At 41.2% G+C, this 17,255-nt stretch overlaps 1 protein-coding gene across 2 annotated transcripts in view; it reads left to right on the top strand.

Moving 5' to 3' along the window:
* The first annotated feature begins 758 nt into the window (after nt 1-758).
* The window catches only part of LOC110496443 (neurexophilin-1), a 42,473-nt gene continuing 25,976 nt past the window's right edge, over nt 759-17,255 (top strand). The window contains exons 1-2 of one of the 2 annotated variants that reach the window (XM_036953027.2): nt 1,035-1,159; nt 1,472-1,573. In XM_036953027.2, coding sequence (XP_036808922.1) covers nt 1,520-1,573 — 54 coding nt within the window. In that variant the 5' untranslated portion in view covers nt 1,035-1,159; nt 1,472-1,519. Of the gene's footprint in view, nt 1,574-17,255 lie in introns of both variants that reach the window. The other variant, XM_090208870.1, reaches the window with a different exon arrangement.

The raw sequence follows: 17,255 nt of genomic DNA, 5'->3' as shown, positions 1-17,255 counted from the left end.
GATGGCGTATCGCTGCAGAATGCTGTGGTAGCCATGCTGGTTAAGTAGGCCTTGAATTCTAAATAAATCACCAACAGTGACCAACATTTTTTTCCGGATTGACTGACCCTTCATGTCTTAAAGTAATGATGGACTGTCGTTTCTCTTTGCTTATAATATGGACTTGCATTCCAGGTCACTAGTACCTCATGAAGCTGGTTGAGAGAATGCCAAGAGTGTGCAAAGCTGGCATCAAGGCAAAGGGTGGCTACATTGAAGAATCTCAAATGTAAAATATATGTTGATTTGTTTAACACTTTTTGGGTTAATACACGATTCCATATGTGTTATTTCACAATGTTGATGTCTTCACTATTATTCTACAATATAGAAAACAAGTAAAAAATAAAGAAAACCCCTTGAATGAGTAGATGTGTCCTAACGTTTGACTGGTACTGTAATAAGACCCCATGTCCTAAGAATCTCTCAAGTAGGCTACTTATTTTGCCCACCTTTAATGATTTCAAAGTGTTCTGCTTAACCCTAACCAGGTCTTGAACATCCTCAATAAGGGAACATTTAGAACTTCTGTCAATGTAGGCTAATCATTCTCAGACTAAATGTAATTCTTTTTTAGACTCTTACTAAATATAGGCCCTTTTTTTACATTAGCATTAGGTTAGATAAAATTCCTTACATAGCCTATGGCCTATTAGAAAACAATGTCATTGTCCAGCCGTGCTGGTTTATATTGCAGTGCTCTGTCCTTAGGCTTAGACAGTGAGGAAGGGACCTGGTGCTATAGCCTAGTGAGTGTGCTTGTCCTGGAGTCATGCTGTATACACACTGTGGCTCTCTGTGAATGTCGGCTCGTTTATCTCTATCAACCACTACCGCACGTCAGTAAATGAAAAGCTTTTCTGTCGAGCTTTAGTGGCTGTTTAAAGACTGCACTCTGTGATTCTTTCGTCTCGGACCGATCTCGCCCCGTTTTTTAATATTTCCCTCGCTCCTCTCCTCCCCTCCTTCCTCTTCTCTCTCTCTCTCTCTCTCATGTTCTGTGTGGACAGAGCGACGGAGTTTCTCTCAACCCAGATGTGTAATAGGCGCGCGTTTTCCAGAGGCTCGGTTATAAAGCGTCCGTTATTTATCCGACTACTTTCAACTGTTCTCCTTTTCGGTAAGGAACTGCTCATCGAGCCTCACGCGCACGGCAGGCAGGAAGACAATCAAATCAAGGACTGATCCTTTATGATTGCTTTGAATCGAATTTTCATCTTTCAGTTAACTATGAGATTGCTTCAACCCTGCTCTCAGGATTAATTCCTATGTAATCGTTATTTGTTTCCCCCTCTCGTCCAATATCTGTCTCCAAGTGTAGGCTAAGCTTGTTCTGTGGTCATGGGGTGTATACTTTCATTTTTGCCTAGGCTGTTGAGGGTCTTGACCGTTGTGTAAAAGCGGTTACCGTGTGGATTTATGGTCTTCACAGACAAAGAGCCAGCGAAGGGAAACTAGTGGAAGTTTGAGACCAGGAAGAATGCAGGCGACGTGTTGGTGTGCGGTGTTACTCCTGACGCCAGCGTTTTACTTGGTGAGTGGTGCTTTTGTTTGTGTTTGTCAATACTTTTGTCGTTTCATTGTTGTCTCGGTGTTTTGTAGTTTTTCAATTACATATTGTACTACAATTACATGTGTAGAAATGCATTCTTATGAAATGCACCTCACTGACAGAACTGTTGATGCCAACTCTTCACTTCAGGCTCATGTCCTGTGCATAATAAGCATTGCATAACAACATTCCGTCGTCCTGTATCAGGGTGTTGGTAGGAAATACAACTTTTTAATTCCACATTATCGTGACTGAGACATGTCTGCGCGTGGGTTTTTAAAACAGACTATATATCAATTATGCGTTTCTATTTGATCACTGTGGGTTATGGTGTCCAATTAATGGGACTAATTAGTGCAATACATTTTCTAAATGAATGCATGTGGTTATAAGATTATAAGACTGAATTAATAAGGATTTAATCTTTGTCTGACCAATAAAAAAAAAAACATATCTAAAAGAAATAACATATTTAAAGTGTCAAATTAAAACAATTTCCCGAGCTGAAAACGGAGAAGATGTTGGTGCAGTTCCAACAAAACGTCTCATGGTGGCGCCATAAACCAAAACCAGCGGCAGGTGCGTCTGAAGAATACACGTAGTAAACCTTTCAAATTCTCAGTTGCTCCTTTTGATTTTGTCAGTAACCGTTTTTCCTTTCAGTCCGCCACAACAAGAAGTATCCCACTCATAGCAGTCATAGTAGACACAACATTGAGGGGAGATTTTCGTGCGTGATCCGTACAACTCTGCTGAATCTTGCTGATCTCAAAGGGTGCATAACGTGATACCATTTAAGTTATGCTAGGCCATTGAGTGGAAAGAAAAGCACAGGTTTCTCAAGCACCAACGATTTGTTGAAAAGTAACTCACACTTTATCTGATATATAAAATAATGCTACTTAATATTTCAAACAAAGTCACTTTCAAAGTTGGCTATATTGTAATTTGTAACAAAACACACACACGCGCGCGCGCGTTCAACTGTCGTGTGTATTCTGCAGAGACCTTGAGGAGAGTAGCCTAGTGTCTTCAAAGTATGTAGCCTAACCTTCTGTTCCCTATCACTAACCCAGATAATTTACCACATCATGCACCTACATGAATCAGCCTTTTATTCTTACTGGGACTGAGCGGCGATTCTCTAATTCCACTCACTCTCTCTCAATACACAACTCAAAATAAGTGTTTATTCCTTCGAGATGAGAGTAAGACGGTATTGATATCAGGTATACGGTAGCACTGTGTCAGACTTTACTGTCCGGTGTTAAAAGAGAATGTAAGTAAAAGGTTTGTAACATACAGTTCGCAACACACACACACCCGAAAACATACACAAAATGGATGGTTTTCGGTGTATTTCCTTTGAATTTACCTGCAGCGTAATATGCAAGTTATAACAGGACGTTTTTCTCCACACAATTTAGATTTCACGAAATAGACCTATTCAACGGGATTCTCTTATAACTTATTGACACTTGGTTTGAATTGTTTCATCTGCATAATCCTCACGCAAAACGACCGTTAATCAAACTAAAATTATTCTAATCAAGCTAATTCGTTTACTCGTTGTTTTCTATCGGCCTGATTGAATAAAATGTAATTGCGTAGGCAATTTTAATTTAAATTCAGAAAAACATGTCATTATTGTTAGTTGTCGATGGGGTATTGTCTTAACACATTATCCAAAATTAGTCTGAAAACTTCCATGACGCATTAGACTATGCTTAAGATGTAGGCATATAGATAGGCCTATAAAGTGTTTTACAATAAGATATCCTATAAAATGATTAAGAGTGAGGTTTTAATTAATTCCACAGCATTATAATAATTTGAGAGTGCTCAGAACCTATACAATTCACATTTCTAGCAACATGTATTAATCATAATTCAATTAATCTAACTGTAATCTAAAAGTTAGCGTTACAAATTGTCACATTTGATTATGGGCTTTTTTTAAGGATACCGCTAGACTATCTTGTAGGATGTGAACACCACAAACATCTCAGATGCAACATATAAAACAATGCATGACCTGTTTACTATAAACGTTAAATCACAAATTGAATAGGCAAAATTACATTTCCCAGTATAAAGGGCTCCTCTCGCACAGACCTCTCGCACAGAATTCCACCTGTGAATTTCAATCAAACAAGAGAAGAAGCATAATCAAGTGGATTTTCTCATTCAGAACAGGGTTCATGGTTCTGATATTCAAGACGGCTGTTTTACGCACCTTAACACAGCCGGGTAGAATGCGTCCTAATTGAACACATAATTGCAGTGGGATGGAAAATATGTTTTAAAAGTTTATTGTGTTCATTCAAACAAGTAAAGATGTACGCTTGAAGATGAAACCTGAAATCACATAGGCCTAATAGTACGAAATGACAAATTTGACGGTCTTCAACCGATTCCCCGCCCTAAAAATGTTTGTCGATTCAAGTATAGGCCTACTTGCTTTTACGTTTGTTTTGATTTTGATCAATTCAATACAACGGAATATTGTAGGATTTTTTTTTTAAATCTATATTAAAATTGATTCGTTTTTTTTTTTTGCATGATGATATTGCCTCCAGGTTTTGAGATTAGAAATGAGTCTGTCATTTATATCCTACATTTAGCAATTCAATTTGTCTTTTGGCTTTGTAAAAAGGTAGGCCTATTTCAGTCAACCGTAAAGACAGTATACTCTTTTGATTGTATTGTCTTATAGTTGCGAATTGGTTACTGTGAGTTGAATTCTACACCTGGATATCTGCTCTCTCCCTGTCTGCGCCCCACTAAACCTAGATTATTATTTTCCAGACAGTCGGGTTTATCCATACCTAAAGGGATTACCGTTGAACTTTGACGGTTTTATTTCGTGTTAAAAGCTCTTGTCTCCTCTCTAAGCCTCTTGTCTGAGCGGCGCGCGCCTTGACCTGGATAACACTGCGCTCGCTCTGAAGAACAGTTTATGCAGGTGTTCGGTGGTATAATGCAGCGCGCGCCTCTCCGGGAGGGCGACATTCACAAATGAATATGGTCACTATGGATACAGAATTTAATTAAAATTGTCCTTATTATTATTTTAATTGTTCTAATCCATAGGATTTAAAAGGATTGTGTTATTTTGTCGGTTTAGTTGGGAGTTATGTGTGATGTGTGTTTCCGTGTTTGTGTCTCTGCTTGTGGGTGCCCTATTGGGTTTGTGTAGGTAGGTGTGTTTGCTATGTATTTTTGTGCATCTTACTTCTGATCAAGACAGTTCCAATACAGATCTGACATTCTTTTAAGGCGGTTTTGCTCCCAGCAGAGCGACTGCTGCTCATACTCTGTTGACTGACAGCAAGTGTGAACAGCATGTTCTCTGGCCCCATGACTGGTAGCAGGGTGGCTCCCATTGCTGCAACACATAGCTGTCTGTGACTGGCAGATGTGTTTGTGTGTGTGTGTGTGTGTGTGTGTGTGTGTGTGTGTGTGTGTGTGTGTGTGTGTGTGTGTGTGTGTGTGTTGGTGTGTGTGTGTTGGTGTGTGTGTGTGTGTGTGTGTGTGTGTGTGTGTGTGTGCGCGCATGTTTCCCAGCCAAGTCTCACTTCCTCTAAGGGGTCAATGAGGAGGCTCTGTTCCTGAGGGACAGACAGACAGACAAAGTGTGTCCTGAATTACACCTTATTCCCTAAATAGTGCACTACTTTAGGCCAGGCATATTACTACAACACCATCATTTTTAATAGGCTTGAGACAGGGCCTGTCATGCAAAGCAGTTGGCGCAGTGGGAGAGATACAGACAGCCTGCATCCTAAATGGCACTCTATTCCCTGTATAGTGCACTACGTTTGGCCAGCCTCTCACCATTGTTAGTGGGGCTTACCAGTACCGCAATATTTTTGCCATGACAAAAATGAAAACAACAAGCAGACCAAACTCTTTGGGAATGCCACAAAAAGATCAGTGTATTGGAAAATACTGTTTACATTTCAGCCTCGTTAGGCAATAGTACATTACATCAGTGTAGAACAGAAACCAGTCCAATTGTGATGCTGTCATTTCATTGAACACAAATGGCATTCTATTTTTTGTCAGCCATTTTCTTTTCCGTTTATTGGGACAAATACAGATGTAGGATCTTAATTTGATCACCCTGTTGCAAAACAACTTTCCTGCAATGCAAGAAATGTCAAACTTGAAGTGTATTTGAGGTTTAAAAGGCATCTGAAGATTGTAATTTCCGCTTTGAAATTTCAGACTTGATTTTCCCTCATGAAAAAAGTATCAACCCCTATATAATGTCCATTCATTATAATCCACATAGTAATTCACGGTTACTTTTGCAGCAAGATTATTTTCCTGCTGTAGCAAACTTTGCTCAAATTAAGATCCTACATCTGTATATACCATCATGCCATGTCAAGCATTCTGAGCAGTGGGAGAGGAGAGAGAGGATGCTATGCTGAGATCCTATACCGAGCACACTGTGTATGGAAGAGTATGAGGTTATCGATTTTGTTGAATTGGTTGCATCCCAAATGGTACCATATTCCCTAAACTGTAGCACTACCGTTGTCCATAAATCCACATACAGTAGTCCACATACTGTAGGCCGAGAGCAGGGCCGTAAAGGGGCATGTCTGGGAGTTCAGTCTCTTAGCACACAGCACTATAATCCTCTATTAAACCCCCAGCCCCTTCACAGCACAGCCAAGTGGTCCCTAGGCAGCTCTGTTTCATGTGAATTAACAGTCAACTTTAACTGAGGAACTCCGGTAACTCTCAACCAGCATTACAATACTGTGAACTGTCTCCATGCCTGTTGACCATCTATTGCAATCACATTATCTTTGATTGAAATAACACTTTAAGTGTAATCTGTTATTGCTGTGAATATTTTCTGGAAGTGATTAATATTTCGATATATATATCTATGATTAATCCATATAATTGTGTCAGCATTATGGTGTATTGTCATTTTTGCGTGGCCCTGTGATATAGAAGGTATTTTATGGTTATTTACATAGTTCACTTCACACAACATCTAATCATCTAATTTTGGTAGATTTGTTTATTAAGATTTAATGAAATGTGAATTCTACTTCAAATGGAATAGAATTCTGTCGATCTTTAGTTGAAATGTGAAAAAAAAAGATTTTAGTTTAATTAACTTTGTATCTATCTATATTGACTGAACCTGTTGAGGCCCGGAGCAGCAGGCTCTCCAAACATGCTTCAGTTCTGTACTGTTGACCTTTGACCATTCAATCAGAGACTGGAAGTGTCTCGGGAATTAAGCCCCCCCCCTCACCTGTGTGTGTTGTCTCAGAAGACCCTGTGGTGCAACTCTGTCATTGACACGCTATTTTATGTCATTTAGCAGGTGCTCTTATTCAGAGCAACTTACAGGAGCAATTAGAGTTAAGTGCCTTGCTCAAAGGCACATTGGCAGATTTCTCACCTAATCGGCTCAGGGATTCAAACTAGTGACCTTTCGGTTAATGGCCCAATTCTCTTAACCACTAGGCTTCCTGATAGAGGTCGACCGATTATGATTTTTCAACGCCGATACCGATTATTGGAGGACCAAAAAAGCAGATACCGATTAAACGGCCGATTTGTATTTATTTATTTGTAATAATGACAATTACAACAATACAGAATGAACACTTAATTTAACTTAATATAATACATAAATAAAATCAATTTAGCCTCAAGTAAATAATGAAACATGTTCAAATTGGTTTAAATAATGCAAAAACAAGTGTTGGAGAAGAAAGTAAAAGTGCAATTTGTGCTATGTAAGAAAGCTAACGTTTCAGTTCCTTGCTCAGAACATGAGAACATATGAAAGCTGGTGGTTCCTTTTAACATGAGTCTTCAATATTCCCAGGTAAAAAGTTTTAGGTTGTAGTTATTATAGGAATTATAGGACTATTTCCCTCTATACCATTTGTATTTCATTAACCTTTGACTATTGGATGTTCTTATAGACACTTTAGTATTGCCAGTGTAACAGTATAGCTTCCGTCCCTCTCCTCTGTCCTCCCTGGGCTCGAACCAGCAACACAACGACAACAGCCACCCTCAAAGCAGTGTTACCCATGCAGAGCAAGGAGAACAACTACTAGAAGGCTCAGAGCGAGTGACGTTTGAAACGCTATTAGCGCGCGCTAACTAGCTAGTCATTTCACTTCGGTTCCACCAGACTCATCTCGGGAGTTGATAGGCTTGAAGTCATAAACAGCGCAATGCTTGACGCACAACGAAGAGCTGCTGGCAAAACGCACGAAAGTGCTGTTTGAATGAATGTTTACGTGCCTGCTTCTGCCTACCACCGCTCAGTCAGATACTAAGATACTTGTATTATTGAATGCTCAGTCAGATTATATGCAACGCAGGACACGCTAGATAATATCTAGTAATATCATCAACCATGTGTAGTTAACTAGTGATTATGATTGATTGTTTTTTATAAGATAAGTTTAATGCTAGCTAGCAACTTACCTTGGCTTACTGCATTCACGTAACAGGCAGTCTTCCCTGTGGAGTGCAACGAGAGAGAGGCAGGTCGTTATTGCGTTGGACTAGTTAACTGTAAGGTTGCAAGATTGGATCCCCTGAGCTGACAAGGTGAAAATCTGTCGTTCTGCCCCTGAACGGGGCAGTTAACCCACCGTTCCTTGGCCGTAATTGAAAATAAGAATGTGTTCTTAACTGACTTGCCTAGTTAAATAAATCAAATCAAATCAAATTTATTTACATAGCCCTTCGTACATCAGCTGATATCTCAAAGTGCTGTACAGAAACCCAGCCTAAAACCCCAAACAGCAAGCAATGCAGGTGTAGAAGCCCGGTGGCTAGGAAAACCTCCCTAGAAAGGCCAAAACCTAGAAAGAAACCTAGAGAGGAACCAGGCTATGTGGGGTGGCCAGTCCTCTTCTGGCTGTGCCGGGTGGAGATTATAACAGAACATGGCCAAGATGTTCAAATGTTCATAAATGACCAGCATGGTTGAATAATAATAAGGCAGAACAGTTGAAACTGGAGCAGCAGCACGGCCAGGTGGACTGGGGACAGCAAGGAGTCATCATTTCAGGTAGTCCTGGGGCATGGTCCTAGGGCTCAGGTCCTCCGAGAGAGAGAAAGAAAGAGAGAAAGAGAGAATTAGAGAGAGCACATGTGGGGTGGCCAGTCCTCTTCTGGCTGTGCCGGGTGGAGATTATAACAGAACATGGCCAAGATGTTCAAATGTTCATAAATAACCAGCATGGTCGAATAATAATAAAGCAGAACAGTTGAAACTAGAGCAGCAGCACGGCCAGGTGGACTGGGGACAGCAAGGAGTCATCGGGAGGTATATAAATAAGGAGGTATATAAATAAACCTTTATATAAATAAAGGTATATAAAAAATTAAATTAAATAATAAAACATTTAAATCGGCAAATCGGCGCCCCAAAATACCGATTTCCGATTGTTATGAAAACTTGAAATCGGTCCTAATTAATCGGCCATTCCGATTAATCTGTCGACCTCTACTTCCTGACAATTCAAGGTGACCTGACCCTGATGTGCTCCTCTATTGAACTGCTTTTGTGGTATGATGACACACCTGGTGGTCCACTTATGATGTGTCCTGGGGGCAATGCTTCTTTCTCCTTTATCAACACTCAGTCTGTCTCCCTGGACCAATAAAACCCTGCATGGAAGACAGTAATATGTGTGTGTGTGTGTGTGTGTGTGTGTGTGTGTACTTGACCTTGGTTTGGGGCAGAAAGTCAATGATAATGGTCCATAGTGGTCCTTGGTGGACATTGGTACATTTTTGACTGCATGGATCATTACAGTTTTGTTTATTCAAATTCAACAGGGAGAAGCTGGGAAGCGGGCAATTATTCACAGCACAGTTTGCAATCTTTTATGGTGTTTTAATTGGAAAGTATTTAATTGATGACTAGACCCCAAACCTTCCCTACCATCAAAAGAACACAAACAACCCTGACCCCTGACTGCAGGCGCTGGGGATCTGACACTGCCTGTGTGTGTGTGTGTGTGTGTGTGTGTGTGTGTGTGTGTGTGTGTGTGTGTGTGTGTGTGTGTATGTGTGTGTGTGCGACTGCATTTGTCCGTGTGTGTATGTGTCTGCGTGCATCCGTGTACGTGTCCGCATGCGTTTTATGTGATTAATCATCCCCATCCTCCATCTTTCCCCACCATGCACTGTTCCAGTTTTTCAATCGCTTCAGAGGCCAGGGGTCATAGTTGGAGCTGACCACTGAAGGGCACTGACTGTATCTGTGGAATGTAACTAAGGCCTGGCCTGACCTGAGGTTTGATCCTTTGGGGAACTCTTCTCTGTCTGCTCCACTTATAGCTCCACTACTCTGCTATCCTCTCCCTGGGAACTGTAGGAAGTCTATCTGCTCCACTTATAGCTCCACTACTCTGCTATCCTCTCCCTGGGAACTGTAGGAAGTCTATCTGCTCCACTTATAGCTCCACTACTCTGCTATCCTCGCTCTGGGAACTGTAGGAAGTCTATCTGCAGCCCCTTCATAGGAGAACAAGCTTTGTAGTAGACCTACCTGAGTTCAAATATGATTTGAAATCATTTAAAATACCTTCTATGTGCTTGATTGAGCTTGCCATGCTAAATGGACCAATAGAATCGTTCCAGAACGGCACACCCCCCTCCATCTGGCATTCCAGGCAGGCTAGAGCAAACGGTCAAAGTGTTTGAAAGATTTGTAATAGTTTTTGAACCCAGGACTGTTTTGTAAAGCTGTAGAGCTGCTTGGGAAACTGTTTCTAAAGGCAGGAAATGACTGAGATGACCCACTGGCAAATTGCTTTACATGGCCAGAGTTACTCTGAGGACGGGTTTGAAGTTGCTTTAGTGCTCTGAAGAGTTACGTCTATATTGAAATCTGACAGGGATATTTGTGTTGTTGGGAGAGGCATTCAAAAATCTTGATCGACAGTGCTATCATTGCCTGTATTGAATTTTCAAGATGGATTTACTAGAAATAGCCTTTGTCTTTATGGATATTTTATATGTCAATGTCTTGCCTCCGTCCTGTTTCCCAGTATCCTTCCTTAGGCATGATTAGTTGTTGTAACATGCCAGCACCAGCATATGCATGGCAGGAAAAAGTATTCAGTAGACTGGGATTTGTTCCTGCCTTAGTGAATAGCTGTAGTGAATGGGTGTTGACTAGTGATGGGATTTGTACCTAACGGCTGTGGTGATGGATTGCATGAGTCTGCTGATGGGCTTGATTGACCACTTTAACAGAGCAGCGATCAGAAACTCTCGCTTGGATGGGTCTATGTGGCAGGGATCAGATAGGATGAGAAGGGGATGAGGGGGGAAGAGGAGAAGAGGGAGGGGGAAGGGGAGGTGAGGGGAAGGGTAGAGGAGGGCAGCAATCCTGCTCGGCTGAGTCTAGAAGGAGGGGAAGGGAGGGGAGAGAAGAGGAAGGGGAAGGGGAGGAAGTGTGCACGTTTCCGTCCATCCAACACGACATGGTGATGGATCTGTCCACAGGGCCGTGTCCCGGTGCCCGTTGATGGGAATTACCAGAGACGTCCATTATCTTTCCATCCCCTTAAGTAACAGTCATTGGCCATGCAGGAGCACTAGCTCCATTCAAGCTCCAGGGGCACGTTTCCAAAGCCTGGTTAAACCACACTGAATGTGTCCATGGTGAGAGCAGTGTTCAGGCTGGTCTAATCAGGCTACGTTTGGAAGAGCTGTAAGAACAAATCCATGAGGGATGAACACACGTCCCATCAACTGTCTGTCTGTCGGCAGCACAGCACCTTGTGTTAAAGTTTTTCGGTTGCTTCCTCTCCTTCAGATTACTTTCTCACTTTCCTCTGTCTCTCCCGCTTTCTCTGATATTTGTGAATATATTATGGGGACAATTTTCACATCAGAATCGGGAATAGGTAGAATCGTGGAATTAACTCAAGATGTGTCATAATTCCCTCATAGGGACTGAATGTACCTTTAGATCTGGTGTGGTATTTTCCGTGCCAGCTGTTTCTACATGACACCTTGAATATAACTACTGCATGTTGAAGATGATTTGACCAGATTTGTCCTGAAAGAGGTGAAGTTGCAGGTTTAAAGTAGAGCAAATGAAAAGCGGATGGAAAAGAGGATGAGAATGTTGAAGAGAGGAGGAGTATCAGGAATCAAGGTAAGACCCAAGTGCAGAATGTGTGAAGTAACAATGTTTATTGTAACAACAGGGGCAGGCAAACGACAGGCCAAGGCAGGCAGGGGTTGATAATCCGGAGTAGGAGTAAAGGTTCAGGATGGCCGGCAGGCTCAGGGACAGGCAGAGGGGTCAGGCGGGTGGGTACAGGGTCAGCACAGGCAAGGGTCAAAAACCAGGAAGAGAAGAAAAAGAGAGGCTGGGAAAAGACGGGCGCTGACAGGACAAACGCTGGAAAGCTTGACAAACAAGACGAACTGGCAGACAGAAAACACAAGTATAAATACCCAGAGGATAAGTGGGGAAGAAGGGCAACACCTGGAGGGGGTGGAGACAAGCACAAGGACAGGTGAGACAGATCAGGGTGTGACAAGGAGTGATGAGGACAGCGTGTTTTTTGATTGTCTTATTGCTTCAATTATTGTACTGTTTGTGAGCATCCATTTTGTTGTTGTTGACACCCATATGTGTGTGTCAGCTTGTGTTGGTTTCAACATTCTGACTGTTTTTTGTTTTGGCTGTCACTCCAGGCAACAAGAAACATGTTAATGCAGCAGACTGGAAGCGCATCTGATGGGGGGAGTTGTAACTCATATTTTAGACTAGAGTAATGAGCAATTAAGTCTGTACGTGTTACTACAAATTGAAACAAGAAGATGACTGCTGTTATTGAAGTGCTGGTTCACAAAAATGACAAGATTATATACTTGTTTCCTGACCTTGTAAATAGTGTATATGACAAGAACAGAATGCAATTCACGGGTTGGTTTGTTCACCTAGCCACTACCACCAAATTTCGAAATTAATGAACAATTTTGTGAACTATCACTTTAACCTGAAATATTCCTTTAAGCTTTGGTTAGGTTTTTATCTGCGTAAGACATGTACCCCAGTCAGAAAGTGTCTGCTAACCTTGTGTTATAACTCAGTGCTGTTATTGATTAGCTTATCAATTATCAGCTGTTCCCAGAATGCTCTTGGGTCAAGAGGTGATTCAATGAGTTTGAGTTGGGACAAATGGATTAGATCGACTCTATGAAATGTTTTTATTTTATTTTTGTAATGATAATTTAATTACATTTACTCCATACACGTATGTACTGCTTATCTTAAAATGACTTACCAATCATTATAAACTGGGTAGTTAGAGTCCTGAATGCTGATTGGCTGAAAGCCGTATGAAAAAATATATACTTTTTACTGATCTAATTCCATTTGTACCCCGTTTATAAAAGCAATAAGGCACCTCTGGGGTTTGTGGTATAGGGCCAATGCAGCTAATGGCTGCATCCACTTTAATTAATGGGGCCACTTTAATAAATTGATTACTAGTCACTTTAATAATGCCACTTTAATAATGTTTACATATCTTGAATTACTCATCTCATATGTACACTACCGTTCGAAAGGGGTTACTTTCAAATGTCCTTGTTTTTGAAAGAAAAGCTCATTTTTGTCCATTAAAATAACATCAAATTGATCAGAAATACTGTGTAGACATTGTTAATGTTGTAAATGACCATTGTAGTGGAAACAGCAGATTTTTTAATGGAATATCTACATAGGCGTACAGAGGCCCATTATCAGCATCCATCACTCCTGTGTTCCAATGGCACGTTGTGTTAGCTAATCCAAGTTTATAATTTTAAAAGGTTAATTGATCATTAGGAAACCCTTTTGCAATTATGTTAGCACAGCTGAAAACTGTTGTGCTGATTAAAGAAGCAATACAACTGTCCTTCTTTAGACTAGTTGAGTATCTGGAGCATCAGCATTTGTGGGTTCGATTACAGGCTCAAAATGGGCAGAAACAAATAACTTTTTTCTGAAACCTGTCAGTCTGTTCTTGTTCTGAGAAATGAAGGCTATTCCATGTGAGAAATTGCCAAGAAACTGAAGATCTGGTACAATGCTGTGTACTACTCCCAGAACAGCGTAAACTGTCTTTAACTGTCTTTAAGTGTGGGGAGGAGTGGGAGGCCCTGGTGCATAACTGAGCAAGAGGACAAGTACATTAGAGCGTCTAGTTTGAGAAACAGACAAGTCCTCATCTGGCAGCTTCATTAAATAGTACCCGCATAACACCAGTCTCAATGTCAACAGTGAAGAGGCAACTTCGGGATGCTGGCCTTCTAGGTAGAGTTGCAAAGAAAAAGCAGTATCTCAGACTTTGCCAATAAAAATAAAATATTAATATGGGCAAAAGAACACAGACACTGGACAGAGATATTGCTTTTTCTTTGCAACTCTGCCTAGAAGGCCAGCATCCCGGAGTCGCCTCTTCACTGTTGACGTTGAGACTGGTGTTGTCTACAGAATTCGGTCACATGACAGCTCGAAAGGTGTCACGCCCTGACCTGAGATATCTCTGTTTTCTTTATATTTTGGTTAGGTCAGGGTGTGACTAGGGTGGATACGCTAGGTTTGGATTGTCTAGGGTTTTTATATGTCTAGGGTTTTATAGGTCTAGGTATTTTTATGTTTATGGTGGCCTGACATGGTTCCCAATCAGAGGCAGCTGTTTATCGTTGTCTCTAATTGGGGATCATATTTAGGTAGCCTTTTCCCCTTTGGTGTTTGTGGGTTCTTATTCTATGTTTAGTTGCCTGTCTGCACTATTCGTATTAGCTTCACGTTTCGTTCGTTTTGTTGTTTTGTTCAGTGTTGTTTAATTAAAAGAAGAATGTACGCATACCACGCTGCACCTTGGTCTCCTTTGACTGTTGCACTTGAATCAGAATGATTCAAGTGCAAAGGTTAAGTGCTGCCTTTTCCCATGGAAAACACACTCTGGTTGAATTGTATCTTTTAGATTTCAATCATCTCAATTTTTAATGTTAACCACATTACAATGATTTTGAGACACAAAGATAATATATTTTTTAATTTTGGGGGGATTTTGGAATTTCTCCCATGACCCCATTGTCACGACCCCTAGTTTGTAAACCGCTGAGATAGGGATTTAGACTTTTTGACTCAATTCTCCATACAGGCCAATGATTATAACGGTGATTCTGATCTAACCATAAATTAATATATTGTACCACTGGCTTGAGACGATTGAAGTTCAGTATGTAGGGTAGCCCTTGATATAGTAGGCTCAAGTTAACTAGCTAGCTAACTTAGCTGGGTCATTATTGCCCATACGAGGAAATTAGGCTAGAAAGCATTTTAGCCAGGTAGCCTAGTCTAGGACATCAAAAACTAAAAGTGTGTACAGTCATGGAACGTTTTGCCAACACGAAAAAGAAGAGGATAGCATTGGCGTAGGATCTAGTCTACAAGTAGGGTATCAACAACAACATGTTCTTCTGTTTGCGCACACACGCGCACACACACACACACACACACACACAGAGACAGAAATCAGTATCATGGACAGCCACATGATATTTAGTAACGTTGATTGGACTAAATTGTTTTGTTATCTTTAAGTTTGTTTTTTTGTGTATTAAACTAAGCATATAGCCATGTTGATTTGATGATGTTTAAATGTTTTAGTTGAAATGGTGCTGGAATAGCAGAAACAGTGCTCATGTTGTCTTTGTGCTGTCTTGCGGTAACTCCGTGCTTGTAAATCAGTATTTCTTCAGTAAACTGTCACTAACATTGCACAAACTTGCTTGACCATGTTGTAGGACATTTAACTGTTTGTTACATGCAATATTTGCTTTGTGGACTTCACTGGACAGATGTTGCTCTCCGGTTTTGTGATGAAACAAAGGTATGTGTAGTTGAGTTTATTCTGCAACTGTGCGACTGTGGTCTTTTTGTTGTCTCTGCCTTATTGTATATCACGGTGGGGTATGAACAAACGGGTTATAGAGCAAACAACACAGGTTGCAATATGGCTTTTTCCTGGCTTGCCTTCAACAGTGATTTTACCCAGAGGCCACTACTGATAGTTATACCAGTCATTATTTTCTTCTTTAATTGGAGAATTGAAGAGTGAGCACTCAAGCTGCAGGACCATGAAGGAGAGAATGAGCCGCACGCATATTGATTGACTCTAGGAAATGATACAAATCAGGGACCTTATCACTCCAACACACAGAGAATGACAGCACTACATTACTTTACTGAGCCTTTTCAGTCCAGGAGATTTCAGTACTATTGATTTTCAGAATTACAATTATATCTCCGTCCCCTATCGGCATCCAGCCATCGAGGAGAGGAGGGAAAAAAAGAGAATATCTGTGAGGTGTTCAGGGGAGGAGGTCTTGAGCTGACACCTGTCACTCATCTGTGCCTGAGATCAAATTGATATTTTAGTGTGTCATCAGACCACCTCTCTATTATGGAATAGAGATGGAGGAGATGTCTTCTGTTCCTTTTCTTATCACTCTTTCTCATTTACCCTTTCTCTCTCTCTCTCGCTCTCTCTCTCTCTCTCTCTCTCTCTCTCTCTCTCTCTCTCTCTCTCTCTCTCTCTCTCTCTCTCTCTCTCTCTCTCTCTCTCTCTCTCTCTCTCTCTCTCTCTCTCTCTCTCTCTCTCTCTCTCTCTCTCTCTCTCTCTCTCTCTCTCTCTCTCTCTCTCTCTCTCCCTCCCTCCCTCCCTCCCTCCATCTCTCTATTCTATAATCAGAGAGGCTCTAAGACACCGAGAATCACATTCATAACCTCTGTTATCACACTGACCCAGGACCTGTAATGAAAGTCTCTTCTCTCAGAGTTAGATGCAGTGTCTAGGTTATTGTTTGCTGCTGGTCTTTGTGTGTGTAGCTTTTCACATTGACCACAAATGTGTTCTTTGTGAGCAGTGGAACATAATTCCAGTCATATTGTATTGTCCAATCACGCAGAGAAAACTTGCATAATCATTTAATAAGTTTGGAGAGAGAAAAAAACTCAATACCACTATCAGCTCTATATTCATGATGTCACATCCTCTGACATCATCTGACAAAACCTGCCAAACAAACCTGCAAGATATTGAAAGGAAACATACAGGATATTTTCCCTATGTGCATCTGAAATTAAATACTGTTATACTTTAAGAGGGTTAAGTCATGCTGAATGAATCTTCTCTCTCTCTCTCTCTCTCTCTCTCTCTCTCTCTCTCTCTCTCTCTCTCTCTCTCTCTCTCTCTCTCCCGCCTTCCTCCCTCCCTCCCCTCTCTCTGTATACGCCGGAGCATTTCTCAAATCAGTGACCTCTGATGGGAGTCCCTCTAACTGGCAGCGAGGTCTCTGACCTCTGATTCATCCTGTCGCTGTGATGGATAGGCTCTATATGTGTGTGTTCTCCTCAGCTCAGCCAGAGCTCAGAGGATCTGTCAGACATGCCATTACATAAAACATTAGCGTCCCTAACAGCTAATGCTTCACAGGAACACACACACTAGCAGCCCTAAAAACGATTGCTTCACAGGGCCACTGACAGGTACTCAAGATCTCCCTCTCATATCAGTGTGTGTGTAAAAGTGTGTGTGAGGATATGGTATGGTGCAGCTGTGAGTGTTATGTG

The sequence above is a fragment of the Oncorhynchus mykiss genome, chromosome 18 (assembly GCF_057628025.1).
Source record: "Oncorhynchus mykiss isolate SJ-2025 chromosome 18, ASM5762802v1, whole genome shotgun sequence".
Lineage (NCBI taxonomy): Eukaryota > Metazoa > Chordata > Actinopteri > Salmoniformes > Salmonidae > Oncorhynchus > Oncorhynchus mykiss.
The sequence above is the reverse complement of the archived record's forward strand: the minus strand, read 5'-3'. Positions and strand labels throughout refer to the sequence as shown.